The 22,721-nt window shown below is 42.3% G+C and overlaps 1 protein-coding gene and 13 non-coding genes across 16 annotated transcripts in view; 13 read left to right on the forward strand and 1 right to left on the reverse strand.

Moving 5' to 3' along the window:
- Positions 1–3,420, reverse strand: part of hdac8 (histone deacetylase 8) — a 39,758-nt gene extending 36,338 nt beyond the window's left edge. The window contains exons 1-4 of one of the 3 annotated variants that reach the window (XM_003457732.4): positions 3,251–3,420; positions 3,015–3,140; positions 2,865–2,917; positions 500–630 (exon numbers count right to left, since the gene is read on the reverse strand). In XM_003457732.4, the coding sequence (XP_003457780.1) occupies positions 500–630; positions 2,865–2,917; positions 3,015–3,131 (301 nt within the window). In that variant the 5' untranslated portion in view covers positions 3,132–3,140; positions 3,251–3,420. The other 2 variants (XM_005462581.4, XR_267613.4) reach the window with 2 other exon arrangements.
- Positions 3,421–10,637: 7,217 nt separating this feature from the next.
- Positions 10,638–10,719, forward strand: trnal-uag (transfer RNA leucine (anticodon UAG)). Its single transcript has one exon. It is a non-coding gene; the product is annotated as a tRNA-Leu (tRNA).
- A 990-nt stretch (positions 10,720–11,709) lies between these two features.
- trnal-aag (transfer RNA leucine (anticodon AAG)) lies at positions 11,710–11,791 on the forward strand. The gene has a single exon. It is a non-coding gene; the product is annotated as a tRNA-Leu (tRNA).
- Positions 11,792–12,271: 480 nt separating this feature from the next.
- trnae-uuc (transfer RNA glutamic acid (anticodon UUC)) lies at positions 12,272–12,343 on the forward strand. Its single transcript has one exon. It is a non-coding gene; the product is annotated as a tRNA-Glu (tRNA).
- Positions 12,344–13,073: 730 nt separating this feature from the next.
- trnal-uag (transfer RNA leucine (anticodon UAG)) lies at positions 13,074–13,155 on the forward strand. Its single transcript has one exon. It is a non-coding gene; the product is annotated as a tRNA-Leu (tRNA).
- A 987-nt stretch (positions 13,156–14,142) lies between these two features.
- On the forward strand, positions 14,143–14,224 carry trnal-aag (transfer RNA leucine (anticodon AAG)). The gene has a single exon. It is a non-coding gene; the product is annotated as a tRNA-Leu (tRNA).
- A 480-nt stretch (positions 14,225–14,704) lies between these two features.
- On the forward strand, positions 14,705–14,776 carry trnae-uuc (transfer RNA glutamic acid (anticodon UUC)). The gene has a single exon. It is a non-coding gene; the product is annotated as a tRNA-Glu (tRNA).
- Positions 14,777–15,506: 730 nt separating this feature from the next.
- On the forward strand, positions 15,507–15,587 carry trnal-uag (transfer RNA leucine (anticodon UAG)). Its single transcript has one exon. It is a non-coding gene; the product is annotated as a tRNA-Leu (tRNA).
- A 997-nt stretch (positions 15,588–16,584) lies between these two features.
- On the forward strand, positions 16,585–16,666 carry trnal-aag (transfer RNA leucine (anticodon AAG)). The gene has a single exon. It is a non-coding gene; the product is annotated as a tRNA-Leu (tRNA).
- A 480-nt stretch (positions 16,667–17,146) lies between these two features.
- trnae-uuc (transfer RNA glutamic acid (anticodon UUC)) lies at positions 17,147–17,218 on the forward strand. The gene has a single exon. It is a non-coding gene; the product is annotated as a tRNA-Glu (tRNA).
- A 718-nt stretch (positions 17,219–17,936) lies between these two features.
- trnal-uag (transfer RNA leucine (anticodon UAG)) lies at positions 17,937–18,018 on the forward strand. Its single transcript has one exon. It is a non-coding gene; the product is annotated as a tRNA-Leu (tRNA).
- Positions 18,019–19,000: 982 nt separating this feature from the next.
- trnal-aag (transfer RNA leucine (anticodon AAG)) lies at positions 19,001–19,082 on the forward strand. Its single transcript has one exon. It is a non-coding gene; the product is annotated as a tRNA-Leu (tRNA).
- A 477-nt stretch (positions 19,083–19,559) lies between these two features.
- On the forward strand, positions 19,560–19,631 carry trnae-uuc (transfer RNA glutamic acid (anticodon UUC)). The gene has a single exon. It is a non-coding gene; the product is annotated as a tRNA-Glu (tRNA).
- Positions 19,632–21,406: 1,775 nt separating this feature from the next.
- Positions 21,407–21,488, forward strand: trnal-aag (transfer RNA leucine (anticodon AAG)). Its single transcript has one exon. It is a non-coding gene; the product is annotated as a tRNA-Leu (tRNA).
- The last annotated feature ends 1,233 nt before the right edge of the window (positions 21,489–22,721 follow it).

The raw sequence follows: 22,721 nt of genomic DNA on the forward strand, positions 1-22,721 counted from the left end.
TTTATGACGACATGAAAAAGCACAAAAATTTTCTCTGATATTTGTGCCTTAAACCGCACTGAAATCTGAAGGGTAACTCAAGTCCTTGAATGAGAACTTTACTGAGTTAAAAAAGAGAGAGTTAGAAAGATAAAGGATAAGGGAATGTCATGAAACAAAAACAAGCAGGGTGAACTTGAAGCTTAGTCTAAAGTTAGAAATGTAAACCTCGGAAAAGGATGGACTAACATACAACCCATCCAAGAACAACAAACAACAGTGGGATCCTCGGAGTGGGACAAGATCAACAAACATACCCTTAGATTTTTTTTTAAGCACTTGTGTCTCAAACAAAAGAAAAAAACATTATTTGAGGAGAACATTTATGATCGCTGTCAGTGTTATTAAGTGCAGTGTTACATTAAACCAGTACCCCACTGACGTCACACTGCACTAAAAGTGTGTGGGTTTAACACATTAAAGATTAAATAATAAAAAGGTAGCAATGTGTTTTGCTCACCCAGGCCGTAGTCAGCGGACTGGGGGTCATCGTTGTCTCCGTCCTGGCTGATCTTGTGGAGATGCTCCAGGTAGGAATCAGTGTGGAATTTGGCCATTTCCTCTATAGTGGCCACGTGGGGTTTGACAATGCTGGAGAAAGCAGAGAGAAAGAGTGATTTAACAGCAGAGACACTGCAGTGACAAACAGACAGGAGAAATGGAGTTAAAAATAACAGTTATGAGCCTTTTTATCAGGGTAAAAAGAGAAAATTTATAAAATGACCCGAGTGTTTACCTGAAAAAGTGGACTTTTTTGCCTTTTTCAGCTTTATTTGATAGACACAGTGGACAGGAAAGCAGGAACAGACAGAAGGGGTAAGACATGCAAGGGCACGGGTTGGACTCGAACCCGGACTGGCTACTCCTAGCTGTACGGCATGTGGTCGCCCACTTAACGCACTGAGCTAAACCGGTACCAGACAGCTCTGTTTGTAAATGATTATAAATGAAAGAACACATGCACAGACTCATTGCCACTCGCTGTTTCAAGAAGCTATTTAAAACACAATTTAAGTGCCCAGCTGTCTCTGTGAGAGCCTGTTTGACTTTTAGAGCAGTCCTTCCTAAAATCAAGAATGCTGTGCAGCTCACCTAAAAAAACAGAAAATTATACTGGACCTGCCTAATCTTAAATCTTCACTTGCTACAAAGTCATTTGCAAAGGTATAAGGCCAATGTGTTAAACACCTGCCACTGGAACACAAACTTCAATACAAGAGCTTTACATTTAGGTCAGAGTAATGAACAATGTCACAAATTACTGACATCCTATTACCAGTTCTAATTCAGCTTTTTTTTAAACATTTTTTATAACTGAATAAATTCATATGAATATGCAACTGTGCACCTTTGTGAGGAATTTCAAACTGAATTTCTTTTATTACTGCAGCCAATCTGCAGTACCTGCACGGCTCTGCAGGGGGTCTCAGCCCACACTTTGGGACTGGCAGGGACTGGCATTTTGGAGAGTTAATGTATGGTTTTACACTTAAAGTAAAGTAAATTATTTAATGTTGTAGTAGCTAATCTATTTAGTCAAGTTTTATTTGTACTTCACACGCACGTTGCTTCAAGGGCTGTCCACCATAGTGGACGTGACACAATCAGTGGTTACTAGGGAGGTTGTTGGCTCTCGCTGGGTGAAAGAAGATGCTGCACCTGAAACTTCCTAGTGATTTCTTTTGTTGCTAGAAGATTGTCACCATCTCTGCCACCTACCAGCCGAGCAGTAGTAAAACTTTTGTCTCAGGAGGTTTTTGTTATCATCCCTTTCTCACAGTGAGCAAGTGAGGAACTTTGGCACCATTTTGGACAGTGTTCCCACTTTTGACCAACATCTTAATAATTCCCTGAATCCTGCTTTAGTTACGCTGCAATAGGCCAACGGTGATAGGGGCTTCCCATGACAGAATAAATGTTTCTTCTTCACTCACCTGTTTTCACTCTCAGTGTGTTTATACAGCACTCTGCTGCTTTAATCATTAGTTACTAATCGCTGGTCCTCTCCCACTACTCCTGTGCAATAATGCTAACTTTTATATAGATCCGATACAAATACTAGCTTTGGTATAGATACTATTGATATTTGGATTGATCCACCCACCTTCATCTTCCACAGTGTGTCTTTTGTCCTTCTCCCTCCCCTCACCCCTGACCACCCAGATGACTGCGCATCCCTGAGCCTGGTTCTTCCTGTTAGAAGGGAGGTTTTCTATCCCACAGTCACCAAGTGCTTGCTCATGGGGGGAGGTCATCTGATTGCTGAGGTTTTCTCTGTATTATGGTTGTGTCTTTACCTTACAATATAAAGAGCCTTGAAAGAACTGTTGTGATTTGGTGTTATACAAATACATTTTAATTGAACTGAACTGAACTGAACCAGAATGGGTTTCTACCATCAGAAGTTAGAAAATTCTTATCTCAAACTGACTCTGAGAAATTGGCTCACTCATTCATGACAAGCAGGTTAGACTACTGCAATGCTTTAATTGCAGAAATATCCAAATCATTAGTGGGATAATGATTTGACCAGCAGCCACAGTCTTTAGAGGTACACGTAGATTTGACCATATTGCTCCACTATTGGAGTCACTTCATTGGGTCCAAAGCTTTTTTCTGTTCCTCTACACCACAAACAAAACACTGGTGGATTTTTGATAAAGCGAGATTTGGGCTTTAGACTGATTTAAGTGCAGTACTAACAGAGCTTAAATGAGTTTCAGCTTTGCAAAATTTCCTGGGTACACTTTTGCACATCCTCTCCTGCTCACTGACAAAAACAATACCAACTGTGTTCTCTCTCGGTGCAAACACCAGCAGCTCACCTCATGTGTTGAAGCAGTCCATAGGCTTCTATCAGTGAGTGGACCATACTCGCCTGGTAACAGAGGTAAAGACAAGGATATGGTTTTCCAGATTAGGAAAAGGCTGCTACCTAACTAGCTCTGTAACGCCTCTCATTCAGTTCAACTCACCCGGTTTGGCACTTTGGATAAAGTGTCGCAGGTCTGGATGTACTCCGGGCTGTAAACATACGCGACTCTTCGTTTACAGCAGCTGTCGTCATCATCGCTGTCACCTCTGAAACTCATTTAGGTTGGCTGAAATCCAAATGTTTAGATGGAGCTGAAATATAAGACAAATTCTGAACACAGAGCGGCTTCTACTGCCCGAGTCTGGTGTCACACCGTCAACATTCCGTGTTACCCACCCGGTAAAGCTGGCTTCAACCGTGAGATTAACAGACATAAAGGTTTTGAAAATTACAACTTTGTTTTTTATATTACGTCTTAATAGTATTTTATCTAGATGAAAAAAAAGTCAATTCGATAATTCTGTAACGAGAGATAGAAGATTTTAAGAACTCATCTAAAGTTCCGCGCGAGGACACCTTTTCTCCATTTCAGCGGACGCGCGTGAGGTGCATTCTGGGATTCCTTGTAGTCTTTTCACGGACTCTTCAACCGCTGCGTCTGCACGCTTGAAGTACGCACACTACGCGTACTACGTACGGTGCGTACTACAAGTACGGGAAGTGCGGAAGTGAGAGGCTTGTGAAATGGGACGGTCTAGCCTTCGTCGCGCTGTTCAGGTTGCCTAGCAACCATGATACTAACCGCGAGAAATGTTTCATACAGCTTTGTTTGACAGAAATGAAGGAGAAAAATGTTTTGTTGTTCATTCATTTTTGTCATGATATCACTTTGATTAGTTGAGACCACAGGACTCTAAAACATGATAGTTGGGCTTCATTTCTGTACTGAACAGTCATTTCAAGATTAGTTAGTAAATAATAATTAGCTAATGTTATTCATGAGACTAAAGTCATCTCACTGTGGTAATGTTAATATAATATGGACAATATTATATGTATTGTCATATATATATATATGAGCTTGAACTCTGGGTCAAAGATGCAAGTAGCAGTTAATTATATTTCCTATCACCTTAAATCTTCACTCAAAGACAAGTATCTGTGACAGTGTATATACAGATGTATTATATATAAGAGACAAACATTGTTCGTTTAATATGTTGGCATTACTAAATTTGGCTCAATGCTTACATATATGTGTAAAAAGAAAATGTACGAGCTGTGATAACTGTTGCTGATAGAATGAAGATCAGACTGATATATTAAATATTCCTTTATTGGGTGAGAAAATCAGACCATGTCATAACTGCTTTAAGTCATACAGAATAGATATCAGAGCCTTAAACAGGCTGACTTCTGCTAAATGGGTCAAACTGGGCAGAAAGTATACAAACACATAACATCCTTATAGAATATGATGTAACACTGTAGATCAACTTATCTCAGAATATATAAAACATATAAACAATTACAGCAATATGATGCAACAAACACAGCAGTGCTACTAATCCAAAATACTCAAAGCTTCATAGAACTGAAACAAACATTTATTTTTAGCTCCATTCTGCTGCTGATACATACTGTAGGTTTCTGGACATTAAACTTGTTGCTGCCTTTCATAGTGTGTAACTTGAAGGCCCTGAGTACTTTCTCCCACACTGAAAACACTGGAATGATAACATTATTTGAACATTACCTAATAAGACTGATTCAGGACAGATAATTAGTTATTGTAAACTTTCCTAGCAGTCCTTCACAAACAGGAACAGTCTGTCTATTCTCAACATCTGTCAGCTGCTGCTGGCTCTTCCTCCTCCTCTTCCTCACACACTGCTGAGTTTGTCCTGGTGGATCATCAGGGGTGCAAAGCCTCACAGATGATGTGCAGCAGTGGGTCCCTCAGTCTGTCCTCACTCTGGACACTTGCAGTTGTCACACATGGAAATCAAATGTGTGATAAGCTGCAGGATTCAAACACAAGTGTAACTTATAAACACATGTTCATACTTTTATTCCACAATCAGAGAGAAAGAAACAGAGAGAGAGTGCAGGACAGACAGACAGGTGACAGTCTCAGGTGTACACACTGCTACAAAACAGCACAAGAGAAGGAGGATTTAGTGTTTGTGTTATTACGAGTGCTAAACAAGAAGAGTTCCCAGATGGTCCAGTGGACACATGTGTGACTCCTGTGATTAAAGCATCTTTCTTTCAGCTTAACGAGTGAACCGTCAGCTCGTTCAAACACACGTTAAAGTCCGTTTGGCTCGACACCACCGAACAGAGGCAGCAATATAACATAGCTAACATTAACAGTGCAGTGAATCCTGCTTGTGCCGTGATATTCAGGACTGCAAACCGAGCAGCATCACTGACTTTCAGCTTGTTGTGTTTGTGGATATATGACTGACTTTAATTATCCATAAAATCATCACATTCTCTGTAAGATTAAGGTCAACTATATATGTATTTAGAAGTAGAGGCTTTAAAACCAAGTTACCGCTGAAAGTACAAACATCACTAATGTCACATAACTTTGCCGACATGTGACCAACAGTAATGTTTTAATGTTCTTAAACATTCGCACATAAATAAGTGACATCATATTCAGTACTTTTGACAGTTCACTCTTCGGCCGCTCCTTTCTGCCGTATTTTGCGTCAAAATTATCCACACCCACCGCCGCGCTATGGATTGTGGGATATATGGGGCCACGAAGCGTGCACCGGACCACGCTTGATATTTGGGGAAATCGACGGCGCATTTGGAGTATGCATTTGAAGTACACTTTGAATTGGGACAGCCGTCGTCGCGTGGCGGTGACGTAATCGCACTTGAAATACGTACTTCAAGCGTGCATACCCTGAATTGGGACACAGCCATAGCCAACCGATCAACTCGCCAAGACAGACGAGACTGCTGAATATAATACGTGTTCACCCTAACTTTTCCCTTCCACCAACTCAGAGATGTATTTCATCAAACAACCTTCAGTAGGAGAGGGGGAAAACAGGGCTGTAAACTGAATCAGAACCTGGTTAAACTCTATTAAACGTGTAGTTAACTGAGGGGGCCGGGGTACGCTCAATGGATAGATCCATTGTGACATCACTCTAAGATATATGCATTTGTTTTGGTTTTTTGGTTTTTTTCATAGCTATAAAAGCTATAAAAGCCTAACTGCTAGCCCCTATCCTCCTTAACTACCCATAATTTAAAGTAATTAAATCAAAATTTCAACTTATAGATGTCTTCTAATGCCGCTGTTTTCAGATTTTCAGTGTTTAACTGGACACATTTTGAAGCTTGGTGAGTCTGTGTAATTGTTGAGTTTGAAAACCAGGGAGTAGCTGAGTAGAAATTCTTTGTTGTCCTCTCTGTGTGAGAGCTGCTTTAGCTCCTTGTCCGTCTTCTTCAGCTCACAGATCTCCTACTCCAGTTTCTTCTGAAGCACTATTCATTTTTCTGCTGGGATTGGATTTGCAGAGTTTCTCTTGATCCATTGTTTGAGGAAATCATGGGATTTCAGAAGGTCACCTCCTCTCAGTTGAGAAATAAATGTTTCCATGAGTGAGTCATCCAATGGAAGTATTTTATTATTAATTCTCATTGGGTGCTATGATGGTTTGCTATTTTGCATGTGTTTATTGTGTTTATTTTTTTTCACATGGGGGCATTGTGAAAAAAATGATGTGATATCCTCCCAAAAAGTTGATTCTGTTCATCTGGACGTAGCATTTTCAGTAGTAGAAACGTTTCGTCAATCATCCAAGTGACTTCTTCAGTCTCATCTGACTGCAGGTTTCCCCAACTTTATAAACAGTACCTTTGCACAATGACTGAAACTAGCACCACTGGTGAACAATGGGCTGTGAGGTCAGTTTCTTGTTAATATTCAAATTGTCATGACCATTGATCAACAAACACAGATCAAAGACTTTTAATCAGTGACCACTGATCATTGATCGGTGACCTGACCAACTCCCCGGATCTCGTCTCACAATTTATGTTCTCCCTGCCATTCCTGTTCTGACTGATTTTTTTCCCCTCCTTCTTTACAGACGCTCCCTATTTGCCCGTTAAATAATGTTATGGCTGCCCTGATCCTGGCTCTACATACCCCTCTCCTTTTGTTGAAAAATAAACACACTTACTTATGATCTGTTGTGTAACTTCGCTTTCTGGGTCCTGCCAAAATCTGTGGCCTTTTGGAGCTTTTTCTACAGCAGCACACACAAATTCGTGCAGTGAACACACAATAAATACAGTACTCTATTTATTATTCATAATTAGTTAGCTTTATTATTTAATTTCTTTACATAGTTAGCAAAGTGTTTATGTTTTTGTATTTTTTTGTTTTTTATATATACAGTATTTATTCAGTAAGTGATTAAGTAGGTGATAAAGATGGCAAAAGACATTAGTAACCATCTGAGTAACCAACTGAGTTCAGGAAGTTGCTATCAAGTCGCCACTGCCTTGTTCCCCAGAGCAGAATAAAAAGTCACTTAAAATTCTAAATTCGCAAAACTATTAGGTCATTACACTCTGACAGGGGTCATTTACATTAAAAATGAACAATCTTAAAGAAGTTAGACTAATTTCTTTATCAGTCTGTCTATTTTTTTATGTATTTCTTCATGTCTTTTACTATTTGTTCCTTTTTGATTTATTGACCTAATTGCTGATCTATGCCTTGACATGCAACAATGTTTGCGATTAATGTTTAGGATGGTAGCTTGCCTGGGTAACATGCAAACCGGCTACCTTTTTCTAAGATTAACATTGCTGAAAACATTGCAGAAACAATATAAATTCAAACTATATAATATGAAAGCCACATGCTGTATTTTTATATTCATACATGTTCATAAGTACAGGAGAAAATATATTATGTTACTGTCAATATTTCATGGTTTTTCCATGCTGCCAAGGAAAAGAACAACAGGCTATCTACCTAAAAACATAGAATGTTACAGTAACATGGATGACTGGCCTTTGACCAGTGAGCAGAAAAATAGGCAAACAAAACTGAGATTTTTTTTCTTTTATGGTGTTCTATATGGTAATAAGCATGGTCTACTTCAACTCATTAAATGTAGCAGTGGTGTCTGTCCAATAAGTCTTCCAAATCCACAGTCCAGCATAAAGCGGTGCAGTGAATGGGGTCTGGAGTCTGTAGAGGAGGGCCATGGTGTCAGAGATGCTGTAGAAGGAAAGAACACCTGCTCTGGGATCCACGTACACTCCTACTTTGGAGGACAGAGGGCCTGAGACGGGAGTTGTGATGTTGTTATGTTTGAATTTGTAGCTTTTGTTGTAACACTCTAATGCCCAGGAAGTATTATTGCTTCCAAACGCACTTTGATCCAGTCTTATTTCATTCTTATAGGAAACTGCTACTGAAACCCCTTCCCCTTTCCACTCCACTTCCCAGTAACAAGGTCCAATCAGACTCTCTTTACTCAGCACCTGCTGTTCAATGTTAAACCTGTCTCTTTTTTTAAGACCGGAGTTCTTACATGGATATGGAGCATTGTCTGATACGGTTCTGTTCTGATTTGATAGAAACAGTTTTCGGTGAACTGTATCTGGGTCCATCGTCAGTTGACGTGAATATTTTAAAAACTCATCTCTGGTCTTAGGTTGTGCTTGGGGCAGTAAAACATCTGCTGATCTTACTCTAAGAGTGAGTTTACTCCATTCCTCACTTACAAACATTTTGAGTTTATCTCTGGCTTCTGACATTGCTCTTTCCAGATCCTCAAGGTATTTAACTGGACAAATTCTGAAGGTTGGTGAGTCAGTAGAATCAGTGAGTTTGGGCATTTGGGAGTAAATACGTAAAAATTCGATGTGGTCCTCTGTGAATGAAAGCTGCTTTAGCTCCTCTTCTTGCCTCTTCAGCTCAGTGATCTCCTGCTTCAGTTTATTCTGAAGCTCACTGACTCGCCTCTCTTCAGTTTTCTGCTCGGATTTAATCTGCTGCTTCAGATTTGAGCCTTTTTCTTTAATGAAACTCACCAGCTCATTGATGATGGTCTCGATGTCCTTCGCAACGCTATCAGAAGATTGCAGAATTTCCTCGATTTCCTTCCGAAGCATGTTCACTTCTCCTTCTCTGGTCTGAATTCTCCGCTGAACATTTTGCAAAATCACCTCAAATTCTTTTTGCATTTCAATCCTTTCTTCTTCAACTGGAACTGTGTTGTGGTCTTTATGTTCATTCACACAGCAGAGATAGCAGATACATTTTTGATCAGTACGGCAGAACATCTTCATTACCTCATTGTGAGTTGAACAGATGTTCCCTTTCAGCCTGTTGGATGGTTTGACCAGCTTGTGACTGTCAAAGGCAGAGGAGTCATAGTGAGGCTGGAGGTGTTGCTCACAGTAAGAAACCAAACATACCAGACAGGACTTCACTGCTTTCAGCTTCTTTCCTGTGCAGACATCACAGGAAATATCTTCAGGTCCAGCATAGCAGAGATCAGCTGACGCAGGTTGGATTCCAGGTGTCTTCAAGTCCTCTACTAACTCTGCTAACATAGTGTTTTTCACAAGAGCAGGCCTCGGTATGAAGATTTTTCTGCACTGAGGACAGCTGTAGATTCCTTTTGGATCCTCTTTATTCCAGTGGACTCTAATACAGCTCATACAGTAGTTGTGTCCACAGGGAATAGTCACTGGATCCTTCAGTAGATCCAGACAGACTGAACAGCAGAGTTTTTCCTGATCCATTGTCTGTCCTTGGTGTGTTTTTGTATGTCAAGGTGAATGACAAGCCGTTTCACTGAGAGGGGAGAAATGGAGTGTATCAGGTTACACTTTGTTTTGGGAAATCAAGAGGCTTGAGAAAGTGACCCCTCCTAGGAGGAGTTTTTTCCTCATGTGGGCTTTAGTTGAGTATTGGTGTATTTTTCCATGTTGCATACTTTTTTTTTCTATTTATGTTAGTCAGATTAATTTGCATTAATGATATGGACTAAAGGAGAGACGGCCAATTCTCCAATTCCGACTTCTCTTCATTGGCTCCCTGAAAAATTATTCTCCTCACATACAAAGTGTTCAATAATTAGACCCAATCTTATCTAAAGACATTACAGTACCATATCATCAATATCTCAGACTGCTGGTTCCCAAAATAGTTGGGTTCAGTAGAGTCAAGGTGGCTGTTTATGTGAAAAGTAAATGACCATCTTTGAAACGAAGGAGGGGGAATTAAGGGTACATCTTTCACCATCTTACAATGCTTGACTCTCATTCCTTGACTCTCTGTGAATGGTAATCCTGCCTGTTGATCAGTGGTTATGACAAGTTGCATATCGACAATGATGAAACTGAGCCAAGAGCCCATTGTTAATCAGGGTAGATGAACAGTTTGGGGTATTATGTACATGTACTGTTTATAAAGTTGGGGAGACTCGTTCCACTTTGTATTGCACATTTTCAAGCTCTAATATTTCGCTGCTGTATCGGTAGTGTGGTTGTGTCGTCTACGGATCTGGGTGAAGAGTCCAGTCTCCTCACACATGTGGGTTGAAATCCCATTGCTGCAATAAGATTTTAACCAGAATAGGCAGATATTTTTGTATCCAAAAAGTATTAAACATGTTTTTCTACAACAGTAAGAGCATTACGGAATGTTCTGGGGTTCTATTTTGTGTTGCACTTTTTCAATTTTTACTGTCTAGATTTTTGCAATGAGCTTCTTACTCGCAATGGTAGCATGACCGAGCGGTCTAAGGTGCTGGATTTAGGCTCCAGTCTCTTCGGGGGCGTGGGTTCGAATCCCACTGTTGCCATGCTCTTCAGATTCTTTTTGTGTTTGTCCCATGCCTTACCAATAAATTCTACGGGATGCAGTGGAAATCAAATCTGTTACAGAATGTCTGTCAAGTGCAAACATGCAGGAATGTTATCAAGAGCAATTCTTCCAAACCACTTTAGTCAGGGTGCTGTTAAGTGTTGTGGAAGTTGTCCATTCAATAAAGCCTGCAGACAAGCGGTGATCGGTAGCTAGCATTCTTTAATAAAAACAAGAAGAGACACCAAGCTTGGTGAGGGAATGCATCATCGCGGGGCAAACAATGGGCAGTGTCCGTAACTGAGCCTAGCATGGCCTTCAGTTAAATACCTCTTACAGGAACAAAAGGCAGTACACAGCTGTTTTCACACCTTTGGTCCCCCCCACCCCCAAAGAAAGTTTCACACTCCCTTGCTACCTCTTACAGTGGAGAAAGAGACAAAAGACCCCCCCCCACCCACTCTGGGTCCTTTGTGTGTGAATGCTTCCCTCCAACTTCCTGACATACCATCTGTTACCAGTATGAGTGTGAGAGACATGCTAAAATCCAGCGGCACCAAGGTATTATACAATAAAATAATGTGATTATACATAAATAAAAGAAATTCTTCTGCAAAAGTCATTTATAACGTGCAGATGTTTCATGTCTTTTTATTAACAGTCTCATTACTGACTGGTTAGTGGACTTCCCCGCATGCCACTCAAGTGTGCTTCAAGTCCACCGCATTGTAAGGTGTTAGGTTGTGTGGTCTACGGATCTGGGTTCAGACTCCAGGCTCCTCATACATGTGGGTTGAAACCCTATTGCTGCAATAAGATTTTAACCAGGGCAGGCAGATGCTATTGTATCCAAAAACATTCAGGCAAGTATTAAACATGTTCTTCTACAACAGTAAGAGCATTACTGAATGTTCTGGGCATCTAGTTTGTGTTGCACTTTTTCAATTTTTACTGTCTAGATTTTTGCGATGAGGTTCTTGGTCGCAATGGTAGCATGACCGAGCGGTCTAAGGTGCTGGATTAAGGCTCCAGTCTCTTCGGAGGCGTGGGTTCGAATCCCACTGCTGCCATAGTGTTCTAGCGGCAATGTTCTTTTCGTTTTGGCTCCATCCCCTGCCAATAAATTGTAAGGGCTGCAGTGGAAATCAAATCTTTTATAGAATGTCTGTCAAGTCCAAACATGCAGGAATCTCATCCAGAGCAATTCTTCCAAACCATATTAGTCATGGTGCTGTAAAGTCGTTTACGACTTGCATGTATTTCGTGTCTTTTTATTCACGGTGTCATCGCTGACTAGTTAGTGGACTTCCCCGCATGCCACTCAAGTGTGCTTCAAGTCCAGTCCACTCCCTTGTAAAGTGCTTTTGATCAGAACCTGCAACCGCTGGAGAACTGATTAAGGTGCTGCTATGTTGGTCTCACCAAGGCTGCAGAGTGAGAAGACTGTCCTTGACTTCATGACAGTGGAGCACTCCCATATAGTCTAGCGATGAGAATTCCTGGTTCTCACCCAGGAACACGGCAGTGACAGTGGCGCACTACTTAACCAGTCCCATATGGTCTAGCGGTTAGGATTCCTGGTTTTCACCCAGGCGGTCCGGGTTCAACTCCCGGTATGGGAACATGTCTTTAATGTGGCCCAAAGCCAATGTGTTCTTTGCGTTAATCCTGGCTGAAGTCAACCGTCAGGCAAAGCAACAAACCTCTGGCTAAGCACATGGTATAAAACAGCCAACTGTTCAGATCAGGACTCTACAGTCCAGTAACTTTCAATGATGAAGATGTACACATCCTGGACAAGCAGGGGAGTCTAGGTGGCTGTCTATGTGGAAAGCAAACGGTTTAAAAACCAAGGGAGGGGGAATTAAGGGTTCATCTTTCACCATCTTACAATGCTTGACTCTCTGTGAATGGTAATCCTGCCTGTTGATCAGTGGTTATGACAAGTTGCGTATCGACAATGATGAAACTGAGCCTAGAGCCCATTGTTAATCAGGGTCGATGAAGAGTTTGGGGTATTATGTACATGTACTGTTTACAAAGTTGGGGAGACTCGTTCCACTTTGTATTGCACATTTTCAAGCTCTAATATTTCGCTGCTGTATCGGTAGTGTGGTTGTGTCGTCTACGGATCTGGGTGAAGAGTCCAGTCTCCTCACACATGTGGGTTGAAATCCCATTGCTGCAATAAGATTTTAACCAGAATAGGCAGATATTTTTGTATCCAAAAAGTATTAAACATGTTTTTCTACAACAGTAAGAGCATTACTGAATGTTCTGGGGTTCTATTTTGTGTTGCACTTTTTCAATTTTTACTGTCTAGATTTTTGCAATGAGCTTCTTACTCGCAATGGTAGCATGACCGAGCGGTCTAAGGTGCTGGATTTAGGCTCCAGTCTCTTCGGGGGCGTGGGTTCGAATCCCACTGTTGCCATGCTCTTCAGATTCTTTTTGTGTTTGTCCCATGCCTTACCAATAAATTCTACGGGATGCAGTGGAAATCAAATCTGTTACAGAATGTCTGTCAAGTGCAAACATGCAGGAATGTTATCAAGAGCAATTCTTCCAAACCACTTTAGTCAGGGTGCTGTTAAGTGTTGTGGAAGTTGTCCATTCAATAAAGCCTGCAGACAAGCGGTGATCGGTAGCTAGCATTCTTTAATAAAAACAAGAAGAGACACCAAGCTTGGTGAGGGAATGCATCATCGCGGGGCAAACAATGGGCAGTGTCCGTAACTGAGCCTAGCATGGCCTTCAGTTAAATACCTCTTACAGGAACAAAAGGCAGTACACAGCTGTTTTCACACCTTTGGTCCCCCCCACCCCAAAGAAAGTTTCACACTCCCTTGCTACCTCTTACAGTGGAGAAAGAGACAAAAGACCCCCCCACCCACTCTGGGTCCTTTGTGTGTGAATGCTTCCCTCCAACTTCCTGACATACCATCTGTTACCAGTATGAGTGTGAGAGACATGCTAAAATCCAGCGGCACCAAGGTATTATACAATAAAATAATGTGATTATACATAAATAAAAGAAATTCTTCTGCAAAAGTCATTTATAACGTGCAGATGTTTCATGTCTTTTTATTAACAGTCTCATTACTGACTGGTTAGTGGACTTCCCCGCATGCCACTCAAGTGTGCTTCAAGTCCACCGCATTGTAAGGTGTTAGGTTGTGTGGTCTACGGATCTGGGTTCAGACTCCAGGCTCCTCATACATGTGGGTTGAAACCCTATTGCTGCAATAAGATTTTAACCAGGGCAGGCAGATGCTATTGTATCCAAAAACATTCAGGCAAGTATTAAACATGTTCTTCTACAACAGTAAGAGCATTACTGAATGTTCTGGGCATCTAGTTTGTGTTGCACTTTTTCAATTTTTACTGTCTAGATTTTTGCGATGAGGTTCTTGGTCGCAATGGTAGCATGACCGAGCGGTCTAAGGTGCTGGATTAAGGCTCCAGTCTCTTCGGAGGCGTGGGTTCGAATCCCACTGCTGCCATAGTGTTCTAGCGGCAATGTTCTTTTCGTTTTGGCTCCATCCCCTGCCAATAAATTGTAAGGGCTGCAGTGGAAATCAAATCTTTTATAGAATGTCTGTCAAGTCCAAACATGCAGGAATCTCATCCAGAGCAATTCTTCCAAACCATATTAGTCATGGTGCTGTAAAGTCGTTTACGACTTGCATGTATTTCGTGTCTTTTTATTCACGGTGTCATCGCTGACTAGTTAGTGGACTTCCCCGCATGCCACTCAAGTGTGCTTCAAGTCCAGTCCACTCCCTTGTAAAGTGCTTTTGATCAGAACCTGCAACCGCTGGAGAACTGATTAAGGTGCTGCTATGTTGGTCTCACCAAGGCTGCAGAGTGAGAAGACTGTCCTTGACTTCATGACAGTGGAGCACTCCCATATAGTCTAGCGATGAGAATTCCTGGTTCTCACCCAGGAACACGGCAGTGACAGTGGCGCACTACTTAACCAGTCCCATATGGTCTAGCGGTTAGGATTCCTGGTTTTCACCCAGGCGGTCCGGGTTCAACTCCCGGTATGGGAACATGTCTTTAATGTGGCCCAAAGCCAATGTGTTCTTTGCGTTAATCCTGGCTGAAGTCAACCGTCAGGCAAAGCAACAAACCTCTGGCTAAGCACATGGTATAAAACAGCCAACTGTTCAGATCAGGACTCTACAGTCCAGTAACTTTCAATGATGAAGATGTACACATCCTGGACAAGCAGGGGAGTCTAGGTGGCTGTCTATGTGGAAAGCAAACGGTTTAAAAACCAAGGGAGGGGGAATTAAGGGTTCATCTTTCACCATCTTACAATGCTTGACTCTCTGTGAATGGTAATCCTGCCTGTTGATCAGTGGTTATGACAAGTTGCGTATCGACAATGATGAAACTGAGCCAAGAGCCCATTGTTAATCAGGGTTGATGAACAGTTTGGGGTATTATGTACATGTACTGTTTACAAAGTTGGGGAGACTCGTTCCACTTTGTATTGCACATTTTCAAGCTCTAATATTTCGCTGCTGTATCGGTAGTGTGGTTGTGTCGTCTACGGATCTGGGTGAAGAGTCCAGTCTCCTCACACATGTGGGTTGAAATCCCATTGCTGCAATAAGATTTTAACCAGAATAGGCAGATATTTTTGTATCCAAAAAGTATTAAACATGTTTTTCTACAACAGTAAGAGCATTACTGAATGTTCTGGGGTTCTATTTTGTGTTGCACTTTTTCAATTTTTACTGTCTAGATTTTTGCAATGAGCTTCTTACTCGCAATGGTAGCATGACCGAGCGGTCTAAGGTGCTGGATTTAGGCTCCAGTCTCTTCGGGGCGTGGGTTCGAATCCCACTGTTGCCATGCTCTTCAGATTCTTTTTGTGTTTGTCCCATGCCTTACCAATAAATTCTACGGGATGCAGTGGAAATCAAATCTGTTACAGAATGTCTGTCAAGTGCAAACATGCAGGAATGTTATCAAGAGCAATTCTTCCAAACCACTTTAGTCAGGGTGCTGTTAAGTGTTGTGGAAGTTGTCCATTCAATAAAGCCTGCAGACAAGCGGTGATCGGTAGCTAGCATTCTTTAATAAAAACAAGAAGAGACACCAAGCTTGGTGAGGGAATGCATCATCGCGGGGCAAACAATGGCAGTGTCCGTAACTGAGCCTAGCATGGCCTTCAGTTAAATACCTCTTACAGGAACAAAAGGCAGTACACAGCTGTTTTCACACCTTTGGTCCCCCCACCCCCAAAGAAAGTTTCACACTCCCTTGCTACCTCTTACAGTGGAGAAAGAGACAAAAGACCCCCCCCACCCACTCTGGGTCCTTTGTGTGTGAATGCTTCCCTCCAACTTCCTGACATACCATCTGTTACCAGTATGAGTGTGAGAGACATGCTAAAATCCAGCGGCACCAAGGTATTATACAATAAAATAATGTGATTATACATAAATAAAAGAAATTCTTCTGCAAAAGTCATTTATAACGTGCAGATGTTTCATGTCTTTTATTAACAGTCTCATTACTGACTGGTTAGTGGACTTCCCCGCATGCCACTCAAGTGTGCTTCAAGTCCACCGCATTGTAAGGTGTTAGGTTGTGTGGTCTACGGATCTGGGTTCAGACTCCAGGCTCCTCATACATGTGGGTTGAAACCCTATTGCTGCAATAAGATTTTAACCAGGGCAGGCAGATGCTATTGTATCCAAAAACATTCAGGCAAGTATTAAACATGTTCTTCTACAACAGTAAGAGCATTACTGAATGTTCTGGGCATCTAGTTTGTGTTGCACTTTTTCAATTTTTACTGTACAATAAACTAGGGTGATTTTGCGATGAGGTTCTTGGTCGCAATGGTAGCATGACCGAGCGGTCTAAGGTGCTGGATTAAGGCTCCAGTCTCTTCGGAGGCGTGGGTTCGAATCCCACTGCTGCCATAGTGTTCTAGCGGCAATGTTCTTTTCGTTTTGGCTCCATCCCCTGCCAATAAATTGTAAGGGCTGCAGTGGAAATCAAATCTTTTATAGAATGTCTGTCAAGTCCAAACATGCAGGAATCTCATCCAGAGCAATTCTTCCAAACCATATTAATCAGGGTGCTGTAAAGTCGTTTACGACTTGCATGTATTTCGTGTCTTTTTATTCACGGTGTCATCGCTGACTAGTTAGTGGACTTCCCCGCATGCCACTCAAGTGTGCTTCAAGTCCAGTCCACTCCCTTGTAAAGTGCTTTTGATCAGAACCTGCAACCGCTGGAGAACTGATTAAGGTGCTGCTATGTTGGTCTCACCAAGGCTGCAGAGTGAGAAGACTGTCCTTGACTTCATGACAGTGGAGCACTCCCATATAGTCTAGCGATGAGAATTCCTGGTTCTCACCCAGGAACACGGCAGTGACAGTGGCGCACTACTTAACCAGTCCCATATGGTCTAGCGGTTAGGATTCCTGGTTTTCACCCAGGCGGTCCGGGTTCAACTCCCGGTATGGGAACATGTCTTTAATGTGGCCCAAAGCCAATGTGTTCTTTGCGTTAATCCTGGCTGAAGTCAACCATCAGGCAAAGCAGCAAACCTCTGGCTAAGCACATGGTATAAAACAGCCAACTGTTCAGATCAGGACTCTACAGTCCAGTAACTTCAATGATGAAGATGTACACATCCTGGACAAGCAGGGGAGTCTAGGTGGCTGTCTATGTGGAAAGCAAACGGTTTAAAAACCAAGGGAGGGGGAATTAAGGGTTCATCTTACAATGCTTGACTCTCTGTGAATGGTAATCCTGCCTGTTGACCAGTGGTTATGACAAGTTGCGTATCGACAATGATGAAACTGAGCCAAGAGCCCATTGTTAATCAGGGTTGATGAACAGTTTGGGGTATTATGTACATGTACTGTTTATAAAGTTGGGGAGACTCGTTCCACTTTGTATTGCACATTTTCAAGCTCTAATATTTCGCTGCTGTATCGGTAGTGTGGTTGTGTCGTCTACGGATCTGGGTGAAGAGTCCAGTCTCCTCACACATGTGGGTTGAAATCCCATTGCTGCAATAAGATTTTAACCAGAATAGGCAGATATTTTTGTATCCAAAAAGTATTAAACATGTTTTTCTACAACAGTAAGAGCATTACTGAATGTTCTGGGGTTCTATTTTGTGTTGCACTTTTTCAATTTTTACTGTCTAGATTTTGCAATGAGCTTCTTACTCGCAATGGTAGCATGACCGAGCGGTCTAAGGTGCTGGATTTAGGCTCCAGTCTCTTCGGGGGCATGGGTTCGAATCCCACTGCTGCCATTGTCTTCAGGTTCTTTTTGTGTTTGTCCCATGTCTTACCAATAAATTCTACGGGATGCAGTGGAAATCAAATCTGTTACAGAATGTCTGTCAAGTGCAAACATGCAGGAATGTCATCAAGAGCAATTCTTCCAAACCACTTTAGTCAGGGTGCTGTTAAGTGTTGTGGAAGTTGTCCATTCAATAAAGCCTGCAGACAAGCGGTGATCGGTAGCTAGCATTCTTTAATAAAAACAAGAAGAGACACCAAGCTTGGTGAGGGAATGCATCATCGCGGGGCAAACAATGGGCAGTGTCCGTAACTGAGCCTAGCATGGCCTTCAGTTAAATACCTCTTACAGGAACAAAGGCAGTACACAGCTGTTTTCACACCTTTGGTCCCCCCACCCCCAAAGAAAGTTTCACACTCCCTTGCTACCTCTTACAGTGGAGAAAGAGACAAAAGACTCCCCCACCCACTCTGGGTCCTTTGTGTGTGAATGCTTCCCTCCAACTTCCTGACATACCATCTGTTACCAGTATGAGTGTGAGAGACATGCTAAAATCCAGCGGCACCAAGGTATTATACAATAAATAATGTGATTATACATAAATAAAAGAAATTCTTCTGCAAAAGTCATTTATAACGTGCAGATGTTTCATGTCTTTTATTAACAGTCTCATTACTGACTGGTTAGTGGACTTCCCCGCATGCCACTCAAGTGTGCTTCAAGTCCACCGCATTGTAAGGTGTTAGGTTGTGTGGTCTACGGATCTGGGTTCAGACTCCAGGCTCCTCATACATGTGGTTGAAACCCTATTGCTGCAATAAGATTTTAACCAGGGCAGGCAGATGCTATTGTATCCAAAACATTCAGGCAAGTATTAAACATGTTCTTCTACAACAGTAAGAGCATTACTGAATGTTCTGGGCATCTAGTTTGTGTTGCACTTTTTCAATTTTTACTGTCTAGATTTTCGCGATGAGGTTCTTGGTCGCAATGGTAGCATGACCGAGCGGTCTAAGGTGCTGGATTAAGGCTCCAGTCTCTTCGGAGGCGTGGGTTCGAATCCCACTGCTGCCATAGTGTTCTAGCGGCAATGTTCTTTTCGTTTTGGCTCCATCCCCTGCCAATAAATTGTAAGGGCTGCAGTGGAAATCAAATCTTTTATAGAATGTCTGTCAAGTCCAAACATGCAGGAATCTCATCCAGAGCAATTCTTCCAAACCATATTAGTCAGGGTGCTGTAAAGTCGTTTACGACTTGCATGTATTTCGTGTCTTTTTATTCACGGTGTCATCGCTGACTAGTTAGTGGACTTCCCCGCATGCCACTCAAGTGTGCTTCAAGTCCAGTCCACTCCTTGTAAAGTGCTTTTGATCAGAACCTGCAACCGCTGGAGAACTGATTAAGGTGCTGCTATGTTGGTCTCACCAAGGCTGCAGAGTGAGAAGACTGTCCTTGACTTCATGACAGTGGAGCACTCCATATAGTCTAGCGATGAGAATCCTGGTTCTCACCCAGGAACACGGCAGTGACAGTGGCGCACTACTTAACCAGTCCCATATGGTCTAGCGGTTAGGATTCCTGGTTTTCACCCAGGCGGTCCGGGTTCAACTCCCGGTATGGGAACATGTCTTTAATGTGGCCCAAAGCCAATGTGTTCTTTGCGTTAATCCTGGCTGAAGTCAACCATCAGGCAAAGCAGCAAACCTCTGGCTAAGCACATGGTATAAAACAGCCAACTGTTCAGATCAGGACTCTACAGTCCAGTAACTTTCAATGATGAAGATGTACACATCCTGGACAAGCAGGGGAGTCTAGGTGGCTGTCTATGTGGAAAGCAAACCGTTTAAAAACCAAGGGAGGGGGAATTAAGGGTTCATCTTTCACCATCTTACAATGCTTGACTCTCTGTGAATGGTAATCCTGCCTGTTGATCAGTGGTTATGACAAGTTGCATATCGACAATGATGAAACTGAGCCAAGAGCCCATTGTTAATCAGGGTTGATGAACAGTTTGGGGTATTATGTACATGTACTGTTTACAAAGTTGGGGAGACTCGTTCCACTTTGTATTGCACATTTTCAAGCTCTAATATTCGCTGCTGTATCGGTAGTGTGGTTGTGTCGTCTACGGATCTGGGTGAAGAGTCCAGTCTCCTCACACTGTGGTTGAAATCCATTGCTGCAATAAGATTTAACCAGAATAGGCAGATATTTTTGTATCCAAAAAGTATTAAACATGTTTTTCTACAACAGTAAGAGCATTACTGAATGTTCTGGGGTTCTATTTGTGTTGCACTTTTTCAATTTTTACTGTCTAGATTTTTGCAATGAGCTTCTTACTCGCAATGGTAGCATGACCGAGCGGTCTAAGGTGCTGGATTTAGGCTCCAGTCTCTTCGGGGGCGTGGGTTCGATCCCACTGCTGCCATACTCTTCAGATTCTTTTGTGTTTGTCCATGCCTTACCAATAAATTCTACGGGATGCAGTGGAAATCAAATCTGTTACAGAATGTCTGTCAAGTGCAAACATGCAGGAATGTCATCAAGAGCAATTCTTCCAAACCACTTTAGTCAGGGTGCTGTTAAGTGTTGTGGAAGTTGTCCATTCAATAAAGCCTGCAGACAAGCGGTGATCGTAGCTAGCATTCTTTAATAAAAACAAGAAGAGACACCAAGCTTGGTGAGGGAATGCATCATCGCGGGGCAACAATGGCAGTGTCCGTAACTGAGCCTAGCATGGCCTTCAGTTAATACCTCTTACAGGAACAAAAGGCAGTACACAGCTGTTTTCACACCTTTGGTCCCCCCACCCCAAAGAAAGTTTCACACTCCCTTGCTACCTCTTACAGTGGAGAAAGAGACAAAAGACCCCCCCCACCCACTCTGGGTCCTTTGTGTGTGAATGCTTCCCTCCAACTTCCTGACATACCATCTGTTACCAGTATGAGTGTGAGAGACATGCTAAAATCCAGCGGCACCAAGGTATTATACAATAAAATAATGTGATTATACATAAATAAAGAAATTCTTCTGCAAAAGTCATTTATAACGTGCAGATGTTCATGTCTTTTTATAACAGTCTCATTACTGACTGGTTAGTGGACTTCCCCGCATGCCACTCAAGTGTGCTTCAAGTCCACCGCATTGTAAGGTGTTAGGTGTGTGGTCTACGGATCTGGGTTCAGACTCCAGGCTCCTCATACATGTGGGTTGAAACCTATTGCTGCAATAAGATTTTAACCAGGGCAGGCAGATGCTATTGTATCAAAACATTCAGGCAAGTATTAACATGTCTTCTACAACAGTAAGAGCATTACTGATGTTCTGGGCATCTAGTTTGTGTTGCACTTTTTCAATTTTACTGTCTAGATTTTTGCGATGAGGTTCTTGGTCGCAATGGTAGCATGACCGAGCGGTCTAAGGTGCTGGATTAAGGCTCCAGTCTCTTCGGAGGCGTGGGTTCGAATCCCACTGCTGCCATAGTGTTCTAGCGCAATGTTCTTTTCGTTTGGCTCCATCCCCTGCCAATAAATTGTAAGGGCTGCAGTGGAAATCAAATCTTTTATAGAATGTCTGTCAAGTCCAAACATGCAGGAATCTCATCCAGAGCAATCTTCCAAACCATATTAGTCATGGTGCTGTAAAGTCGTTTACGACTTGCATGTATTTCGTGTCTTTTTATTCACGGTGTCATCGCTGACTAGTTAGTGGACTTCCCCGCATGCCACTCAAGTGTGCTTCAAGTCCAGTCCACTCCCTTGTAAGTGCTTTTGATCAGAACCTGCAACCGCTGGAGAACTGATTAAGGTGCTGCTATGTTGGTCTCACCAAGGCGCAGAGTGAGAAGACGTCTTGACTTCATGAAGTGGAGCACTCCCATATAGTCTAGCGATGAGAATTCTGGTTCTCACCAGGAACACGGCAGTGACAGTGGGCACTACTAACCAGTCCCATATGGTCTAGCGGTTAGGATCCTGGTTTTCACCCAGGCGGTCCGGGTTCAACTCCCGTATGGGAACATGTCTTAATGTGGCCCAAAGCCATGTGTTCTTTGCGTTAATCCTGGCTGAAGTCAACCGTCAGGCAAAGCAACAAACCTCTGGCTAAGCATGGTAAAACAGCCAACTGTTCAGATCAGGACTCTACAGTCCAGTAACTTCAATGATGAAGATGTACCATCCTGGACAAGCAGGGATCTAGGTGGCTGTCTATGTGAAAGCAAACGGTTTAAAACCAAGGGAGGGGGAATTAAGGGTTCATCTTACAATCTTGACTCTCTGTGAATGGTAATCCTGCCTGTTGATCAGTGGTTATGACAAGTTGCGTATCGACAATGATGAAATGAGCCAAGAGCCCATTGTTAATCAGGGTTGATGAACAGTTTGGGGTATTATGTACATGTACTGTTTATAAAGTTGGGGAGACTCGTTCCACTTTGTATTGCACATTTTCAAGCTCTAATATTTCGCTGCTGTATCGGTAGTGTGGTTGTGTCGTCTACGGATCTGGGTGAAGAGTCCAGTCTCCTCACACATGTGGGTTGAAATCCCATTGCTGCAATAAGATTTTAACCAGAATAGCAGATATTTTTGTATCCAAAAGTATTAAACATGTTTTCTACACAGTAAGAGCATTACTGAATGTTCTGGGGTTCTATTTTGTGTTGCACTTTTTCATTTTTACTGTCTAGATTTTTGCAATGAGCCTTCTACT

The sequence above is a fragment of the Oreochromis niloticus genome, linkage group LG3 (genome assembly GCF_001858045.2).
Source record: "Oreochromis niloticus isolate F11D_XX linkage group LG3, O_niloticus_UMD_NMBU, whole genome shotgun sequence".
In the NCBI taxonomy this organism is placed as follows: domain Eukaryota; kingdom Metazoa; phylum Chordata; class Actinopteri; order Cichliformes; family Cichlidae; genus Oreochromis; species Oreochromis niloticus.